The 21,863-nt window shown below is 44.7% G+C and overlaps 1 protein-coding gene across 1 annotated transcript in view; it reads left to right on the plus strand.

Annotated features, from left to right (window-relative positions):
• Positions 1 to 749: 749 nt before the first annotated feature.
• The window catches only part of LOC138567843 (solute carrier family 22 member 6-A-like), a gene marked incomplete at its 5' end in the record, with an annotated part of 223,258 nt that continues 202,144 nt past the window's right edge, over positions 750 to 21,863 (plus strand). The window contains 2 exons of the mRNA XM_069646335.1: positions 750 to 767; positions 4,399 to 4,502. Coding sequence (XP_069502436.1) covers positions 750 to 767; positions 4,399 to 4,502 — 122 coding nt within the window. The remainder of the gene's footprint in view (positions 768 to 4,398; positions 4,503 to 21,863) is intronic.

Below are 21,863 nucleotides of genomic sequence, written 5' to 3' on the forward strand. Positions count from 1 at the left end.
CCCCAGGCAGTGCATGACTGGGCCAAAGGACCCATTAACAACCCCCCCCCCAGGCAGTGCATGACTGGGTCAAAGGACCCATCATGATCCATATGGCAACCAATATCACTACAATGCATACCCCCAACAAGTAGATGCATGTAACTGCCACTATTAAATGATCAACCTGTATTATGCATGTGATGCACCCATCAGGCACCACCACATAACTAATTGCATGTCCTCTGTGTCCCCACAGCCGTATCAAGTGACAGTGATACTGCACAACAGCCCAGGCAATTAGCACCGGCACGTGTCCAAGCCAGCGCCCCTGCACAGGAGGATGCTGCCAGCAGTTCGGCATTTCTGCCCCCAGTAGCAACTGCAACACATGTGCCAGCCACCATCACCGACATCTCCACCGTCTCCACGCTGCCTGAAGTAACACAGGTGCCACGGGCACCCATCATGCCCACTTAACCCACCTCAGAAAGCAGCTGCAGTCTGATACTGGCCCACAGGGGGAGATGCCCACATTGGATGACTTGGAATCCTTCCATCAGCTGGAGTTCAGCCCCACATTACTCTGAAGTCCCATGAGGTCACCCACCCCATCAGTGGCAGAGCTAAATTCCCGCATGCAGTGGATGGAGGAGCAGCAGGCTACCCTCACCCAGCTGGTGGAGAGGCAGCTCGAGGAATCTAGGCTGCAGAAGGAGTGCTACAGCACGTCAGTACGTCGCCTCTCAAGGTCCATTGGATGCTTTGCCAGCACTATAGTCACCCTGGCACGCCATGTGCAGGGGGGCAATGACAACACCTCCAGGCTCATAGAGTCCATGTTGATTGGCCAACAGGAAAATATTGCACATATGCCATCTATTCCTGATTCTGTGCCATCCAATACCACCACCCCATCCAGCTCCACCACTGTCAGTCCAAGGAGGCGCTCGAGTCGGCTAACAGGGCTCTCGGGCAAGGATGCACAAGCACAGAAGCGCACACGGAAGTGATGGCATGTGTGTCGGGCACTGCAGGACACATGTGGACTTGAAGGGTGTTAGGGGTGGGTACTTTTGGGTGGTGGGGGAGGTCGTTTGGGGGGTTTGAACATTCAGGCCTGGTTGCGGGTGGGTACGTTTGGGTGGTGGGGGAGGTCGTTTGGGGGGTTTGAACATTCGGGCCTGGTTGGGGGTGGGTACGTTTGGGTGGTGGGAGAGGTCGTTTGGGGGGTTTGAACATTGGGGCCTGGTTGGGGGTGGGTACGTTTGGGTGGTGGGAGAGGTCGTTTGGGGGGTTTGAACATTGGGGCCTGGTTGGGGGTGGGTACGTTTGGGTGGTGGATGGGCACAGGTGTACAGCTTCCCTAACCATTGCACCTCCTTCCCTGTTGTTAATTCATCAATATATCATCATTTAAAAAAAACATACATGAGTGGACATCTATCATTTCATTTGCTGTACAACAATTAATTTATTGGCATTACCATATCAATGCATTGCTGTGAATGGCTGTGTCTCAAAAGTAAATGCAAATCAGTTAATCCCATTCTCTTTGGCCATCTAGTGGACCCCCAGGAAGAGGTGGTGCTATCCCATCCCCATCTCCATCTCCATCCCCATCTTCTTCATCTGCATCTGGGGGCATTGGGATGTTCCTGCGCAGACAGAGATTGTGCAGCATGGCACATACGAGCGTGATTTTACCCGTCTTCACTGGGCTGTACAGCAGTGATCCGCCAGATCTGCTCAAACAGCGGAACCGGGCCTCCAGCAGTCCGAATGTCCTCTCAATCATTGCACTTGTGCGTACATGTGCCCTATTGTACGCCTCTTCATGCCTGTTCCTTGGCCTCCGTACAGGTGTCATCATCCATGGTGTGAGTGCATATCCAGCATCGCCTACATGGGATGTAGATGGGGGGGACATGTCAGTGTTTGTGGTATCATGTCTTCATCTGATGCTGTGCTATCTTGTGTCATTGTTCATTCATGCATATGTGCCATGCAGTGGTTGGTTGTGTTCTTTGGCCATCACAGAGGACGTTGGCAACTGGACATTGACCAACGCATTGGTGTGCATGTGTACTCTGCCCTGCGGGTGACATTTGATTGTGAGTATGGCATTTTGCAGTGATGTGCACACATGGAAGAGTCACTCCACTGTGATGAAGTAGTTGATGCAGGACGTTGATGTACAGGCATCATGTGCATTGGGAGGGCAGTGTTCCATATTGTGGGTGGGTGTTTGCAGTGGCACAAGGTGTATGGGATAGTGATAGTATCGGCTGTGTGTGTCATGCGGCAGGGTTTGTACGGGCACACTGTGGTGACCTGTCATATGTTGCTTTGTGATGTTTAGGTTCCGCTGTCTATTCAGTTGATGGCCGGGGGGGGGGGTGATGCATGTGCAGTCACAGCAGCACACTCACATTGCTCATTGGCCTGGACACACACACCACTTCAACAGGGTCGGTGCATTGGCAGCTGTACTCACCCAATAGCCATGTGCTTTGTCCGGCATAGCGTTCCATGTACCGTGGCAATGTGGAATTCTGCAGTACCATTGAGTCATGGGTTGAGCCTGGGAAACGTGCGCAGCAGTGTGTTATCAGTTGCGTGGCATCACATACCATCTGTACATTCAGCGAGTGATACTGTTTCCTATTGCGGAACACCATCTCAATTGCACGTGGTACTGTCAGCTCAATGTGGGCGCAGTCAACTGCACCTATGCAATTTGGCATGCATGCTATAGCATGGAAGGCCAACTTGGTGGCAATGACCTCGGGGAGGGTACGGGGTAGGGCTATCTGTTCCGACACATGGCGCAACAGGGCATCCAGTACCTGTACCAGGATTTTGGAGAAACAGGGTTGTGATATGCCGTGCAGCTCACCAACTGTGTGTTGATAGGTGCCAGAGCCAAGGAAATGTAGTACAGACACAACCTTCAGGAGGGGGGGGATGGCGGTGGGGGTGTATGTGGCTGCTGATGTTGTCCTCAATCATGGCGGTGATGTACAGGATTGTTGGACGGTCCAGCCGGTATAGTGTGTGGATCTGTCCTGGGGTAAGGTTCCAGGGTGAGGCCCTGATGCGTGGTATTGCAGGCTGCCTGCAGGGTTGTGCTGGCTGGAAAATGGGGTTTGCCATGGGCGCAGGGTTGGCTGGTTGCCGCCTGCGCCTCCTACGCCTCCGCCTCGTCCTCTGCACCATTACTGCCATCATGTGCAGTGCTGCCTGTTGGTTGAATAGGCCCAGTCCCAATGCTACTAGAGCTGCTGCCTGCATGGTTCTGTATTGTGTTGGGCTGGGTGTGGCCCTTTTGTAGGCTCCCAGTGGGCTGCTGGGTCCAGCTCGGCTGATTTGGTGCACCTGTGCCCTGATTCAGTTCAGCAGGCACTGTTTAACGTCATGTTCGCGGTGGCGGCGGTACCGCCACCGTGATCACGGTTTTAACGCCATTTTTCAGGCGGTGTTTCTATGTCCGAGCTAGATGTGATGCTCAGGGTGTTTCGTACATCTGGTAACGGAGGGATTTCCGTGCAGGCGGACTTTACGGGACCCTTAACTCCGCAGTGGCGGTTGTGGGTGGTGCTATTTCCGGGGCCGCAGGTCATGAATGGGCGGACGAGGAAACGGTGCCAGCATGGTTATACCAGCGGCGTTAAGTCCGGACCAATGTACTTGTAATGAGGCATTGGCTAGCGCTCTCTGACAGAATCACTCTACGCACTTTAGCCATCACGCACAAATGTCTCACTAACACAGCCCCTAAATATCTTTCTGACAAAATCTGCAAATACCAACCTACACGTGCCACCAGATCTTCACAATCTCACAACCTTGTGGTACCAAGACTCAACCTGAAAACAGCTGGAGGAGCTAGCTTCCCAGTCCAAGCTGCCAAACACTGGAATTCCATCCCCATCCCTCTCAGACAAGAACTCTCCTTCCTCACATTAAAAAACTGGTTGACTAACAATCATAAGAGGGTACCCTCTTGTTTATCCTCCATTGCTTCTTACAACACTGTATAATGTCTCCGACTCTCTGACCCATCTGTAACCAGGGTCTCACTCATTCTATATGTTGTATATATTCCTGCCTAATGTACATTTCTTTAACATGTATGCAACCATCAAGTTTCTCAAGCGCCCAGTTATCTTAGGGTTCGGTGCGGGATATAAATAATAAACAAATACAAACAAATACAAATACAGAGCGTGGGAGCAGACACGGGGACATAGAAGGACTTGCTGGCTTTTTGAATTCTTTGAAGATGTTTAAAGAGATCAAATAACGCATCTTATTTGAAAGCAGAAGCCAGTCAATTAACCTTATTTATAGTGTACTAGAATCTTTTCAAGCAACATACAGTGGACAAATTATGGATTCTCTTTCTTTCTCCTAAAGTGGGATCTGGTGTGCGAGCAACGCTCATTAAGGCAGATGGCCCAGTCTATATACATGATGGGAGTGCTTGTGGGAGGTGCCATACTGGGACTTCTTTCTGACAGGTAGGTTTGTCTAGCCCTACTTTCATCTGACTCAAGATGTGTGTTAGGTTAAGGGCATTTGCAACTCTTATTAATGTTTATCTTTGCATTATTAATGATCATACTGTGTGTATATGTATTGTTATGAACTTTGTAGTAGGTCACTCACTGTTTCAGCTTTATGCATATTATGAAGTCATGAGCTTCTGGTTACAGAATGTTATCTTTAGAGTGTGGAGGTTCTGGAATGTTTCAGTTCACAGTTGGCTGAGTGGCTGGTTGACAGTGCATGCTGTCGTTGTAGCTGTACTTAATAAAATAAAATCCATTATAATCTGTTCCTGCCTCCGCTTCAAACTCAACACTGGCGATGAGGACTTTCTAACCGCGGGTGGCGCACTGCAACACTGATCTTCAGGATTCCGTTACCACCGGGCCCAGGCATATTCCTGCCAGCAGGTTCAAGGGACAGTGATCGCGGCAGCAAGCGCTGAAGGTCAGGTTAGGAGGCGTGTCTGGGGGCTGCGGGTGGAGTGCTAACGGCACCTCATTCCTCCACGGAGGGGCCCACAACGGCTGGGAGCCGAGGAAGGGCTTTATCAAGGCCCGTTGGCTGTTCGTGCACGCGCGCTGCAACCTCGGGCTAGTGCCAGCACACGCGCCCGACATCAAATCTCAGCGTTTTCTGGTGAACAGAGTGGACCAATTGATGAGTTCATGATTGAAGAGTGCAACATAAAGATGAAAGTAGACACAGCGTCACCATGGACCATAATATCAGAGGACACCCTCAGGAAAAACTTAAGGAAGAGTCCAAGCATTCTCAAACCGGCAATTGTCCAACCCTGTGGGTATGGTGAATCAGCTATCGACATAGTGGGACAATTCCAAGCTCAAGTTGCTTATAAAGGTCGAAGATGCTCTGCATGCATTTTGGTTGCCAAAAAGGGAGCTTTGATGTTAGGCTGGGAAGAACAGAGGAAGTTAGGTGTGAGAGTACAAGCCAGTGCTCCAGAACTTGTGACCATAGCGGAAATGGAAGATAAATGGTCCAGAGAGTTTTGGAGGTATTTACAGAGAAGTTAGGGGAACTTAGAAACTTTGAACACAACATTAGGCTCAAGGTGAATGCTCAATCCATGATTCATAAAGTAAGGCCAGTACTGCTGAACATGAAGGGACAACTGAGGGAAGAATTAGCTGAACTAGTCAAAAAACGAGTTATTGAGAGGATTGTCAGCACCGAATGGCTCTTCCCAGTGGTTTTAGTCACCAAAAGCAATGGAAAACTTAGACTCTGTCTGGACCTTAGGGGTCTGAACAAAAATATTCTAGTTGAGAGATACCCATTACCTATTATTGCAGAGACTTTAGCTACCTTGGGGGAACCTAAATGGTTTTCAGTGATCGATTTATCGGCCGCTTATCATCAAGTACCTCTCTAGAAACAGTGTCAACATCTTGCAGCCTTTGTCACGCCAGAAAGGCACATACAAATTTCTTTGCATGCCATTTGGATTGGCGTCAGCTGCTTCTGTCTTCCAGAAACTAATGGAGGAGGTGTTAAAACGCATTGAAAGAGTAACTGTATTTCAAGATGACATCTTGGTGTATGTAGAAAGTGAGAGTGAGCATGAGATGTCACTGAGGTGTGTGTTGACTAGATTGAAAGAAGCGGGTCTCACTGTGCAAAGAAATACATGCAAAATTGCAGTCAGGGAGGTAGAATATTTGGGCCACAGAATTTTTAGCGCAGGTATCTCACCGAAGAGTACATTGATAGAAAGCATTTGCAAGGCTCCCGCACCTACTGACAAGGATCAATTAAGATAATTTATGGGTCATGCGGAATATTATCATAAATTTGTCAACCATTTTGCGTCCATTTCTTCTCCACTAAGGGATCTACCCAAAAAAAGGGGTCAACTTTAAGTGGTCCGATGACTGTCAGGAAGCATTCATGAAAATAAAAGAGGGAATTGCCAATGCCCATCTCTTGGAGGATTTGTGTCAGGAAGAAAAACTACACTATCTGTAGATGCCAGCTTACTGGGTTTGGGTGCCACGTTGTCACAGTATGATTCAGGAAAAACAGAGCATGTGATAGCTTTTGCCTCAAGACCACTGAGGGGGGCAGAGAGAAATTACTCTGTGATTGAGAGGGAGGCATTAGCAGTATCCTGGGCGATACTTAATTTCAGGTTCTTTTTATGGGGTCAAATGTTCCAGGTGAAGACAGATCACAAACCCTTGGTCCAGCTTATAAGCAGTTCGGATTGGGCCAAAGGTTCACCCAGAATAGCCAAGTGGATGGTAGGGCTGTTAGGTTACAATTTTACTATCTGTTATATACCAGGTAAGGAGAATGTAGTTGCGGACTGCTTATCCAGTCTACCGGTAGAGAGTGGAGATGATTTTGACACAGCCAAGGAACAGGATTTGGTTATTGCTGATGTGGATTATGATGCAGAATAGTTGGATGGAAGCAGACAGAGAGGATGCTGAATTGAACAAGGTGAAATGTTGGACAATGGAAGGGTGGCCTTATAAGAAAAATCTAGACTGGGGTTTTGACATGTATTATGAGATGAGAGATGAGTTAAACTTGTCAGAAGACGGGGGTAGACTTAGAAGGGGATACAAGGATGTTCCTCCCAGTAGCATTAGACCCCAGTTAGTCAATGTAGCTCATCAAGGACATTTGGGTATGGGGGGCACCAAGTGACTATTGAGACAGTCTTACTGGTGGCCTGCCATGGACAGTGAGGTTTAGAAAAAGTTTCGACATTGCAAGGAGTGTGAGGAATGTGACAAGGGAAAATGTGTGAGGGAAGTACCCCTTTCTCTGGTAAAGGTACCTGGGGAACCATGGGAAAAGGGGCGATTGACCTGGTGGGACCTCTTCAAGGGCTCGGTGAGGGATACAAATATTTGGTGGTAATGATAGATTATCACTCGAAATGGCTAGAGTGGAAAGGACTCAGAGAAGCCACTACAATTGAGATGTTGTCTTTCCTTGAAGACATTTTTTATAGAGAGGCTTTCCCTACTGAAATAGTCACCGATAATGGAGTACAATTTTGTTCGGATAGAATGGTGAGTTTCTTAAATAAGTATAGTATCAGACATGTGCGCACAGCATTATATCATCTGAGAGCCAATGGGCTAGTTGACAGAGCGAATAGATTCATAAAGGGTGGAATTCAGTTGGCACTAACGGCAGGTTTGGAGTGGTCAAGAGTGCTCAAAGAAATGGTTTGGAACTATTGTACCACCCATCATTCGACCACAAAGATTTCGCCATTTGTGTCATTAAAAGGGAGGCAACCGGGAACCAACTTATGTCCAGGTTGGCAGGAGATGGCAGGGTGTGTGGAGATAGATCGCCAAGAAATTATGAGACTCATCAAGGAAGCACAAGACACGTACAAACTGAGATTTGATGAGGCCACTAAGGCCAAAGAAACAAACTTTGAAGTTGGAGATTATGTGCTGATAAAGAACCCTCGTTTGGGTTCCAAGTGTGTAGAGAGCAAATTCTTGGGACCTAAGAACATTTCAGCAGTGCGTGGAAATGTTGTGATTCGAGAAGGTGGAGAGTGTTGGACCATGTCAAAATTATGTAAGTGTTCATCCAGTGTGGGTGAGGGTGATATGGTAAGGAGTGAGAGTGAGATGAATGATGAGAGCTTGTGCAGTGAGGCGGAAACAAGACGTAGCAAAGACTTGGCTGTTGCAAGTGGAGAGACTTATGCCACTACAGTTCCTGGAGACTGTAAAGGGAGATCTAGGAAAAGACCAAAACGGCTCAGAGATTATTATCTTGAATAAAGATAAATGTCTGCTATTGCAGTCTGCTATTGCAGAGGGAGGAGATGTGTTAGGTTTAGGACATTTGCAACTCTTATTAATGTTTATCTTTTCAGTATTAATGATCATACTGTGTGTATATGTATTGTTATGAACTTTGCAGTAGGTCACTCACTGTTTCAGCTTTATGCATATTATGAAGTCATGAGCTTCTTGTTACAGAATGGTATCTTTAGAGTGTGGAGGTTCTGGAATGTTTCAGTTCACAGTTGGCTGAGTAGCTGGTTAACAGCGCTTGCTGTCATTGTAGGATGTCTCTAGGCTCTGCCTCCTGCACACCTCCTATCTGCAGGCACCACAGTGCATTTCTTTTTGTCATGCTGAAGAGTTTATTTTTAGATAAGAGTGGGAAGGCGGGTAGGTCTGGAGGCAAGGGGACAAAGAACTACTATGAAACCAAGAGTAGATCAAAGTTACTTATCTGTAGGTATAGTTCTCCAGCATTGGTATCATTTATAGATTTTCAAGCTACTAACCAGTTGGACATGTTTTACCCAGTCAGTCATCAGTTCTGCTGACATAACAGCTCCATCTCTATCACCTCACAATGCAGATTCTAAGCATGTGGTAAATACCACTAGAATATTCCCATGGAGGTAGGGTGTGTTGCATATGGCTCTTTAAAAGATGGCAATGCTGGAGAACTACACCTACAGGTAAGTAACTTAGATTTTTTTCCAGCACTGGATCTTTTATAGGCTCACATGCTTATTGAATATAAGTGCAGAGTGGCAAGCGGTACATCTACAGGATAATGGTTCCAAGACTGCCATTAGTTGAACAGGTTTTTAAGCACAGCTTGGCCCACTGCTGTATCTGTTACTGCGTCTTTATTGAAACATCAATACGTTCAGAAAACGTTCAGGGACTTCAATGTAGGCATCCTGCAAATGTCCTTTAATGAGTCATTGACCAGAATAAACACTATGGACACTTTATTCTTAGGTAAGTGACCTGTTGGTCTGCCTGGCAACTTTTTTCTTCTTTTCTTCAACACCTTGGTTAATGCAGACAACCATGCACCTTGTAATGATTGCATTAATCACTGCCTGCCCTTCTGTATCTATTCCATAAGATACAAACAATTGCAATGAAGACTAAACATTCTTAGTTCTGTCAATGTAGGAACTCAGGCAATGCTTAGCACGCAAATAATGAAGACATCTTTGTGCCCTAGATTCAGGCGCCTTATAGAACACGGAGAGAAACTTCTTGATTCAAGTGTTTTCTTTCTAATCACAGTGTATGCAGCCGTGTTAGAGTTAGAGTACAGGACCCGAAATGGATATGTCATCACGTTGCGCAGCGTTTACCAGGATGTGGATGGTGCCGCGTAGTGATGGCGTGTTCTGGATGTTATGGGATTGTGTGGAAATGTCTGGATACTCTTTGGCTGCCCTGGTAGGTTCCAGACTTTTTTTTTTCCCATGAAGCTCCCTGGCCTTTCCTCCCCCCGTAACGTTCCTCTACCTGGTTTGTGCTCCCCTCCCTTGTTCTTCCATGCTGGTTATCGAACTTTACAATTGAGCAAAGGGAGAAGGGGACTAGTGGAGACTGACTGATATGTGATATGCTAGAAAACCACAAAAGAGAAACAGCACACCCTTATTTGAATAAGATGTTTCACGTAAAATTGGGTAATTTCGAGCTCCTATTGGCTCATCAGATCTTATCAAGTCTTTTCAGGTGCCGGGGATATGTGTAACTGACACCAAGACTACAAGAACCACGATTTAAGTAAGGGGTACAACCTTGAAAGCTGTGAAATAATTGTAAATCATCACGGACATGAGATAATAACAACTGTCCTTATACAAATGTAAATGATGTTGTGAAATAATGGGAAGATAATCTGCGAACACTAATTAATTGCTGTGCAACAATAATTGCCGGTTACCATATTTGGCAATTAATACACCCAGAACTATACACATATTAAATAGATGCCGATGATAATAAGCTAAGATTTTTACTATTGTTTCAATAAGAAACAATATCTTTGTCAATGAAGACAATCTGGGTACTACAACTCCCAGCATCCCATAGTGTCACGTGAACGATATCACATGACAACATAAGGCATGGTTGCCATGCAACCGCCTTCGCTTCGTCAATGCAGGAAGAGAAAGGACATAGATCAGCACGTTCCTGTGCACACGAAAAAAAGTGAGTACTCTTCAAACTTCCTCACATTGTAGAACAGTACATAGAATGAAAAGAGTAAGATTAAATACTGACACATGTTATTACTCATTTGCCTAGATTTACTGCAACTTGCGGCTCACCGCCAAGTCAAGGAAAGATAGACCCGCGGTCAACGCGTTTACATTCACAGACCGCATTCACAGACAGCACGACCATGATGTATGATGCACAACTGAATGGAGAGTTCTGCTTCACCATAATTAAACACGTAAACATAATTTGTACTGTCCATAGAATCGTAGCAAATGGGATTAACTATACCCACTATACTGACCTTTTTAGGAAAACATTGTTTTGAACCTCCAAGCTTCCACACACCTGGAATCCTACGAGATACTATACGTCAGTGTACAGGTAGGAACCTGATTTATGCTAGAGATAAATGAATTATCAAAACCATCTAATTAGACATAGCACTAATACATATATCAATACTATTTACAGAACATCAAAGATTGAACAAATACGCCGTAAGATGACGTTTCCATCATTCCACAACGGAATGCTTGATCACAAGAGACACAGAAAGACTTTTGAATATTACTGTTGTTTTTGTTACAAAGTCCTACAAAAAGTATTACTTTATGTAAATTGTTCCGAATTGTTTACTCATCAATTATTGCTCCTGAAGAAGAGAGTTAAATTCTCGAAACGCGTAGAGCTCTTGAACATTTGTTTCATTTGTTTAAATTGTTTATCTTTTGAAAAAGAAGTGAAATGAACTCTTGTGTGTATATATATATATATATATATATATATATATATATATATATATATATATATATATATATGAAAATACTTTTCTTTTAAATACTTCTCCTTAAATTTTGAAAACATATAAATACTTATGCAAAAAATCTTTTTTGAATTAATTCTTGAGTGAAATTGAAATTTCCTTTATTCTTGGAAGGGATCTGGGAAATTGAACTTCTAGTGTATAAATGATCATGGTGCAAACACCAAGTCTTAAAAACCTTAATGGTGACAAACCAAGTAAATTGATACAAAATTGTTTGGATATATTCTAATATTTAAAGGTGTGCAGGAGACGGGAGTTTCTATCATCAATAGGAACTCTATTTTGTTCATGATATGTGATATGCACCATGCCCGCTGCTCACCTTAAGTGTATTGAATGTATTTCTTGACTGGAAGCTATGTATTATTTATCGTTCGTGAGCCCAATGCCTGGATCACGTATAGTATGACACTGATTCTGTGCTTCTGTGTCTGCTGGTTGTAAGAAGACACGGAGACAGTATTTCAGGATGTGAGGAGGCACGCTGCCTATGGATTACAACTTCAATACTTTAATACTGAATCGGTTGTTGGCTATGTGTTTTTAAATGGATTCTTGAGGCACAGATGTAGTATGTTTATGTATGTATTGTTTTTCCTCTGGGGGGGTTCTCAGTGCTTATCCTTGTACCTGGGTTGGGACCGACTGACACGTTAAAGGTATGTTTTTTGTGTATTGCCCCCATGTTTTTTCTGACATGTACGCAAGTGGGAATGCATTTTCAGATGAAGTTCAGCAGGTCAATGTGCAGCGGAGGGTAGGATAGGGCAGGTGCATACTTGAAGTTGTTAATTTAAATATGCTAAATGTGAACATCAGATCTAATTGTGCATGATGGCATGGAGCTCCTTTGCAGCATTATGAGGGCAGACTGAGTAGTGTGTGAATGTTTATTGGTTTAAGCCCAGAGTAGAGGGAAATAGTGGGAAAGATATGTTTTTTGTGTGTCACCCCCATGCTTTGTATATTACGGTCTCCTGTGATGATGCCCCCTTGCACTAACAATGGCAATTGATTGGTCACCGATTGTGGGCATCGTTTTGAGTGCTGAGACTTTATGCTTAATTTGCAATTTTCTCAGTATTCTAGATGACTTGCTTGGTTCCAGGTCTATTGTAGGGGGGAGATATGTTATAGCTTGTTAGTGCAGTGGATGCGTGTGATGAAAGGTTGAGAATGGGAATAATTTGTTGTGCTTTCGATTAATGTGGTTCCTTTAAACTATGCAGATGGGGTTTTTTGTTTGGTTGTTGTAGGGGTTTTGTGCTGTGATGCTCGTTGATGGGGGGTGGATTGGCTCCTTAGGGGATTTTTGTGTTTGTGTTAGTTTCCATTCGGAATTTGCTGAAGGCAATGTAAAGGTATCAGGTGACCCTTATTATTGCAGATTTAGAATGCTGTATATGTTTGTAATTGAGTAGGTTGTTTCTGGATGAGCGTATTAGCTTTCCTTTCCTGGAATTTTGGTTGTGGATCCAAGATGGTGTTTCCGGTGGTATTAATGTCCAGAATTATTACTCCAGATTTTTGTTTGTGTAGTGAATATTGGCTTTGTTACATTTGGGTGTTGTGGAATTACATCTTAGGGTATGCTTTGTGAGTAAATTTAGGGTGGGGATGGGAGATGTGGGTTTGGTGTCTTGTTGGATGTTTAGTGCGTTTTTGTATCGTTATTCCTGCTTGTTGCCTTGCTGCTGCATCTGTACAGTGCGCCATCTACTTGTAACTGTTACTGTTACTGATATATCTCTGGTGGCTTGATGCCCTATTGGGGTATGTGCTCTATCTTCTATCCTTTCTTTCTTCTGTTCTTTCTCCCTGTCCTGTTCTTCGACTGTGATACCTAAGTATGACCTGTACCATGGGCACTAAAATTGTGAACCATCTGAATATCATCTCATGGAATGTTAACAGACTCAATAATGTGGTGAAAAGGACGAAAATATTGTCTCATCTGCGTTCAGACTCATGCGATATTGCCTTCCTCCAAGAGACGCATTTGGAAGATCCTGAGGCTGAAAAATGAAAGCGGGGATGGGTAGGGGATACTTTCTTTTCTAATCACTCATCCAGCAAAAGAGGTGTTTCAAATACTTATTTAAAAAACACTGCCTTTATTAGTCATTGCAAGCAGAGGAGTTAAAGAGGGAAGAGTTATTTGTGTTTTGGTGAGAATACAAGGTGTGGACATTCTCCTGTGTAATATATATGCACCTAATTTAGATGATCCTTTATTCTTTCACGAAGTGGCTCAGTTACTTCAAAGTTTCAACATGGACTTAATTATAATTGGTGGAGATTTCAATCAGGTGATGGATTTAGCATTGGACCGTTCAAATGGGGATTGTACTAGAACATCAAATAAATGTAAACGATCTTCTTGACATCTGGACGGGTGACTTTGAGCTGCTATGATACTGCTATTGGACTCATTGCCCTGTCAGATCACGCACCTGTTTCACTGCGATTGTCCTTGCAGCACTCTCTGGTAAAATCATCAAGGTGGAGAATTAATTCTTATATACTGAAAAATGACCAAGTCAGACAGGAGGTGGCGGAGGAAATTGATAGCTTCATCCAAATTAATAAAACTTGCCGATGTTCAATTATCTACAATCTGGGAAGCGCTAAAATGCTTTGCTCGGGGAGTACTGATTTCAAAAACCGGCAAAGACAGAAAATTGAGAACAAAGGAAATTCATAGACTCTCTTCTGAGGCAAAGCGCCTAGATGTTCTATTTGCAGCAAGCTAAGATGAAAACACAAAAACTGAACTGAAAAAAGCTAAATATGAACTAAACAAACTCATCTCTAGCCAAGATGAATATGCACTGTTCAGGCAAAAGATTAATTACTTTGAGAATGGTGAGAAAGCAGGGAAATTACTTGCACATAGGCTGAAGGTAGCTGAAAGCGGTCGCTTTATTACCGCAATCAGAGGTCTAAATAACACATTGGAGACGCAGCAAAAAGATATTAACAATTTATTCCGTAACTTCTATGAAAAACTCTATAACTCTGAACTAGCCTGTGAAAAAGTGGACATTGAAAACTTCCTTGACTCGCATGTTCTCTCTCGTCTGACAACAGATGAGGCGGCAAGTCTGGAGGGGAAGGTGGAAGTGGATGATATTCAACACGCGATTTCGAGACTATCTGTAGGTAAATTGCCTGGCATTGATGGACTACCTAATGAATTTTATAAAGCCCTCCCCGATTCTGCACTACAGCTTTTGTGTGATGTTTTTAATGATGCCTTTGAATCTGGTTCACTACCTGATACAATGAGACAGAAAAAAAAAGAACAGATCTGCTACCAGGTGCGAAAATTATCGGCCGATCAGTCTGATAAACGGCGACTGCAAAATATTGGCAAAAATCCTGGCTGTTCGACTGGGTAGGGTCATTCCAACTCTGATACATGAGATCCAAGTAGGTTTTGTCTCTGGCAGGGCGGTGGCGGACAACATGAGATGCCTGCTGTTGACCATTGAGAAGGGAAGTAACCAACCTATTGCCAGTGCAGTCATCTCGCTAGAAGCTGAAAAGGCATTTGATCGGGTTGAGTGGAACTTTTTGTTCGCATGCCTGGGGAAAATGAACTTTGGGCAAGAATTCCAACGTTGGGTTAAGCTGTTGTACAACAACCCTTCTGCGAGTGTGCTGACGAATGGACTTATTTCTGATACTTTTGAACTTCATCGTGGTACAAGGCAGGGTTGCCCGCTTTCACCTCTCCTGTTTATTCTGTCTATGGAACCACTTGCTGTAAGCTTGCGGGCGGATGCACACCGTCAGCCTATAATTGGAAATGGTCGGAATAACTTGGTTTGGTTGTATGCAGACGATTTATTGATTGCCCTTCAGGACCCTGCTGCAGGTATTTCTTACTTGATGCAAGATATTCATTCCTTCTCCTTGATATAAGGATATAAGATTAATTGGGGTAAATCCGAGATCCTACCGGTCAATGTTTTGTGTCAACGGCATACCTGTGCTAAATTTCAATTCAGGTGGTGTTCTGAAAAGTTGAAATATCTTGGCATATGGATTGGGGCAGACATAGTGAAATTACCAGCCATAAATTTTGCATGGATCCTCCCGAATCTCAAATCAGATTTGGTACGGTGGAGTCTTTTGAAGTTATCGACCTGGGGCAGAATCAACTGTTTAAAAATTAACCTGGCATCTCGGTTAAATTACTTTTTAAACATGCTCCTTATTAAGATACCGGGAAGTATTTTTAAAGAGGTCAATCAGATTATGCAGAACTTTATATGGAATGGGAAGCCTCTGAGGCTCGCAATTTGGAAACTTCAACTTCCGTTAAAATTGGGGGGGGGGAATGAACTTGCGTAATTTCTTAGACTATCATTTATCGTTCTCCACTCGACACTTGTGCAGAATTGCTGACTCTGACGTTGTACAGTCTGAACATTCTGACCTCTTATCTTGGGAGTGCAGTGCAGTTTCCCAGTTGGACCCAAAAGCGCTGCTAACTACTCAGAGGAGTAAATCAAAAAAGGTCAGTGCACTAACTTCGTTCTTGCAAGACTGCTGGTATGAGCTCTCGAACCGTGTGAGTGCTAATCCCTATTTGCACCCAGATGCCTCCATATGGAATAATCCAGCCTTGAAGTATCAGGGTACGACCCTGTTTTGGACAGAATGGTTTGTGGCTGGCATAAAATACATTGGAGATTTGTTTGCGGGAGGCAGTTGGTTGACGTACACTCAGCTTGGCCAGATATATGATATGGCGGGATGCTCGTTTGCTGAATATAGGAAATTGAAACTTATTATTTCGGCTTGTGCTGAGACACCACAATTGACTGTTCAGAGTCCCACCTGGGCAGCTCTAAAGATATGATTTAGCGCATCACACCCTGCTTCTACCATGTATGGAATCGTAAAAGCTACTCGGAAAGGTGATCCGAGATTACCAGCAATTTGGGCAGAGGAATTAGGGGAAGATGTGAGTTTCAGATGTTGGCGGAGGTGCTGTGAGAACACTTGTCTAGTGAGTTTGGATTGGGGCCTTAGAGATTCCCAAACAAAATTGCTGTTTAGGGCCTATTGGACTCTGGAGAAGCTATTCAGGAGACAACCTTTGGACAACAATCTTTGCTGGAAGTGTAAGTGCTCAAGAGGATCTCTCAGTCACTTGACTTGGTCCTGTCCCAAGACAATGCAGTTCTGGGAAAAGGTTTGTGAGAGATTGAGTTTGGTCTTAAACATCACAATCCCCATGAATGCTTCATTACTGATTTTTGGCGATGACTCTTTGCTGGATGAAATGGACTTTGGTAAGAAAGTTTGGTTGCTGCGCGCATGCATGGTTGCTAAAAAATTCATATTGAGGTCCTGGAAATCAAGTAATTCTTTTAACATTGATGATTGGGTGGAGGAGCTTCTTACTGTTTCGACATATGAAAAAGCCATTTACAAACTCACTGGTGACATTGGCAAATTTTGGGACATTTGGAGCTGCTTTCTTGATGCCTATGGATGATTCTGAACTTTGATCTGGGATAATATATCCTTACCTCTGAATATTGCCGTTATGTAAGATTACCTACAGTTTATGTGATGGTTTTGTAATATTCTTGTGTCTGTTGTATAGTTTCTTGCAATTGAAATCTTCAGTCCTTGGCTCCTTAATTTTCTCTCTTTTTCCTTTCTTCCTTTTCTTTTTCTTTCTCTTTTTTCCCCTTCATCCACCTTTGTTCTTTTTCTTATATATGATATTTAGAGCTGGTTTGTGATGAATTGGTTACGATGTTTTGACTTTGATTGGATATGTGTGGATTGAATTTATTGCTACTGTTTTTGTTCTTAATTGCTATTGTGAAAATAAAAATGCTATCGTAAGGGTAATACATTTCTTTTTTTTTAAAGTGAATCTCTGATATCATCTAAGGAAGGAACTTTGGATGTGTTCTTAGCACCACCTTGTCAGGAAATGATTTCAAGGCTCCACACCTGTGAATGCTTGTGTTTCACTAACCCTTCTAACAGAGGTCATAGCCATCCTTGTACATGTTAGGAAAATGAGCCTGGAAAGAACTATGCGTAACTCCCATGTTGGTATCTGCAGCTTTACTGTAGGAAACTCTATTATCAAACTTCTCATAAAGCCTTTGACAGGAGAAATTGAGAAGGGGGGTATCTTCATCATTCTATCATTCATAACGTGAGATTGCTGCTAAGTGTACTTTAACTGATGAGGGTGCCATTCTGATTTTGCTAAGTGCATCAGAAAAGATATATCTTAGCCTGGTTTACACATTTCTGGATTTACATTTCTGTTAAAAGACCATATTCAGAAACTCTTCTACTTCTTGAAGTATGAAGTATGTTGCATTGGTTATTTATGCTCTGTAGTTGGCTACAATCCTCATTACACACCTCAAAGATCTGCCACTTGCAAATAAGCATATTGTGTGGCAGCACACTTTGTGCTTCTTTGGATAAATGGGGAGACCTTGTACCTTCTTGCTTGTATGTTGAGGTAAACTAAGCCTCCTTCACATAACTGGAACACCAGAAGGTAAGTAGTTTACATGTAGGTTTATTTCTCTAGTTAGCAAGTAGAGAAAGCACTGGGACACCCATCCAGCCCAGCACATTAGGTCCAACTTACACCAGTAGAACCCATCACTCCAAACATCCAACAACACTCCACATAGAATGTCAGTGACATCACCACACCATCATAACACACATAGCCATAATCAGGCCCCAGCACAGATTATGACACATCTCCCTCCCTTCCAATGACACAACACTACACCCAAAATAGGGACCCATCACACATGCCATATTACAAGAAAAGTCAAGTATACATGGATAAAACCAGCTCAGAAACACCTCCCAACTAAGCCAATACCCAATACCAATTCACACAAAATCTATCCAGGATCTTAAATGCAAAACACAAAAAACTAAAAACCCAAACCACAGGCCTTCCCCAAAGCCTGAACACCCACTCAGCTACTAACCCGCTGAAGAACAACACAATAGAAGAAACCAAACAAAACAATGCATCCTTCCCCGGTGGAGACCCCATACACCACAACCAAACTAACCCACTCGCCTTCTAATCCCCACACAGACATGTGGGCACCATATCTGTGTCCCGCTCAAAAACATCAGCAAAACTCTGATCCTACCACCAGACCTCACAACCGCATGCTATCCCCATAACTTACTTATGACATGAGAGCACCTAACTGCACCTTAACCATAAATATAGACAGCATCACACTGCCCCTAAATGAACAAACAGCACCTCACTGCCCCTTGAAACTACCAGACAGCACCACACTGCCCCTTAACCTGAAACAAGAGCAGCACTAAACAGCACCTTACTGCCCCTTACAAGGACCACACAGCACCTCGCTGCCCACCAGACAGCACCTAACTGCCCCTTGAAACCACCAGACAACCCCTCACTGCCCCTTGAAACTACCAGACAGCACCACGCTGCCCTTTAACCCGAAACAAGAGCAGCATTCAACAGCACCTCACTGCCCCTTAACATAACCAGACAGCACCTAACTGCCCCTTAACTAAGACATGGACAGCACCAACTGCCCCTTAACTCAAAACATGAGCAGCACTAAACAGCACCTCACTGCCTCTTGAAACCACCAGACAGCACCTCACTGCCCGCCAGACAGCGCCTAACTGCCCCTTAAAATGACCAGACAGCACGTAACTGTGCCTTAACCAAAACATAGGCATCACCAACTGCCCCTTAATCACCAGACAGCACCTAACTGCCCCTTACAACCGTCAGACAGCACCTCACTGCCCCTTAACCACCAGACAGCACCTAACTGCCCCTTGAAACCACCAGACAACCCCTCACTGCCCCTTGAAACTACCAGACAGCACCACGCTGCCCCTTAACCCGAAACAAGAGCAGCATTCAACAGCACCTCACTGCCCCTTAACATAACCAGACAGCACCTAACTGCCCCTTAACTAAGACATGGACAGCACCAACTGCCCCTTAACTCAAAACATGAGCAGCACTAAACAGCACCTCACTGCCTCTTGAAACCACCAGACAGCACCTCACTGCCCACCAGACAGCGCCTAACTGCACGTTAAAATGACCAGACAGCACGTAACTGTGCCTTAACCAAAACATAGGCATCACCAACTGCCCCTTAATCACCAGACAGCACCTAACTGCCCCTTACAACCGTCAGACAGCACCTCACTGCCCCTTAACCACCAGACAGCACCTAACTGCCCCTTAACCAAAACATAGGGAAATGTATTTTTATTGTGTTTCTAAACCAATAAAAAATATTTTTTTAAAAACATAGACAGCACCACACTGCCCCTTAAAATGACCACCCCTTGAAACCACCAGACAGCTCCTCATTGCCCCTCGAAACAACCAGACAACACCTCACAGCCCCTTACACCACACTGCCCCTTAACCCGAAACAAGAGCAGCACTAAACAGCACCTCACTGCCCCTTAAAATCACCAGACAGCACCACAATGCCCCTTAACCCGAAACAAGAGCAGCACTAAACAGCACCTCACTGCCCCTTAAAATCACCAGACAGCACCACACTGCCCCTTAACCCGAAACAAGAGCAGCACTAAACAGCACCTCACTGCCACTTACCCAAAATATAGACAGCACCAACTGCCCCTTAACCACCAGACAGCACCTCACTGTCCCTTACAACCATCAGACAGCACCTCACTGCCCCTTAACATGACTACACAGCACCTCACTGCCCACCAGACAACACCTAAGTGCCCCTTGAAACCACCAGACAGCACCTGACTGCCCACCAGATAGCACCTAACTGCCCCTTAAAATAACCAGACAGCACCTAACTGTCCCTTAACCAAAACATAGACAGCATCACACTGCCCCTTAAAATGACCACCCCTTGAAACCACCAGACAGCACCTCACTGCCCCTTAAAACCACCAGACAACACCTCACTGCCCCTTAAAACCACCAAACAGCACCCTTTGCCCCTTAACCAAAACATAGACAGCACCTCACTGCCCTTAGATTAACAACAATACCTTGCTTCCCCTCCTGCAACCACAGCACCTCACAGTACCTCCTGGAACACGCAGCACCTAACCGCCCTTCCTAAAACAACTAGACAGCAGGTCCTCACAAAACCTCTAAAATCCCAGGCAGCACCCCACTACCCCTTAACACCACAGGCAACATCTCAATACCCCTTTAGGAAAATCCCAGGGAGCACCTCGCTGCCCCAATGTACCACTCTCCCTACGTACCACATCACCAACCTGGCACCACCTACACCTCGCTACCCCTCATAATAAACAAACAGCACCTCACAACCTTTAAATCAACAACAGCACCTCACTGCCCTTAACGACTGAACATCACCACATTGCACCTCCTGAAACAACAGCACCTCACTACCCCATAAAACTACAACATGGACAGCACCTCACTGCCCCTTAACCACAGCATATAAGCAGCACCACACTGCCCCTTAACCCCAAAACATGAGCAGCATTGAACAGCCCCTTACACCACACTGCCCCTTAACCCCAACATATAGAATACACATCCGCCCCTTAACCTGACCAGGCGGTACTTAACTGCCCGCCAGACAGCACCTCACTGCCCCTTAAAACGCCAGACAGCACCTCGCTGTCCCCTAAAATGGCCAGACAGCACCTCACTGCCCCTTAACATGATCAGACAGCACCTCACTGCCCCTTAACCCCAAAACATGAGCAGCATTGAACAGCCCCTTACACCACACTGCCCCTTAACCCCAACATATAGAATACACATCCGCCCCTTAACCTGACCAGGCGGTACTTAACTGCCCGCCAGACAGCACCTCACTGCCCCTTAAAACGCCAGACAGCACCTCGCTGTCCCCTAAAATGACCAGACAGCACCTCACTGCCCCTTAACATGACCAGACAGCACCTCACTGACCTTTAAAACACCCTAACAGCACCCCAAAAATATGACCAGGGGACATACCTCTACGAACAAACATGAACATTACAGGACAATATATACAACCCCGCAAAACCCAACCAGATAAAGACCATGGCGCCAAAGTCCCTGCGCCAACCCCAACATGTCCATGAAAAGTTCAGCAAATAAATGCAAAACCAATGCAGATAACATGGCGCTAAAGTCCTATTGCGCTGACATGACCACAAAATGCAAAGCCAATACGTGCAGGACAAGTAAAATAACATGGCGCTTAAGTCCCTGTGCTATTCCCACACCCACCTGTCCAAGTCAACCCCACCTGCAAATGAAAAAAAAAATGTAACATTAAAACTCTGCCCATGGACCCCATCCACGAGTCCATACTGCAAAACCAGAGGAGATGACCTACACAGCAGGCCACCACATAAACACAACAACAGTATATACACAGGCCTTAACTCCTAACATTGACCCAGGATCAACCCATAATACACCTAACCCCAAGGCCACTACACATACACAATAGCATTAT

Source organism: Ambystoma mexicanum, chromosome 2p (assembly GCF_040938575.1).
Source record: "Ambystoma mexicanum isolate Mex_15411 chromosome 2p, UKY_AmexF1_1, whole genome shotgun sequence".
NCBI lineage: Eukaryota > Metazoa > Chordata > Amphibia > Caudata > Ambystomatidae > Ambystoma > Ambystoma mexicanum.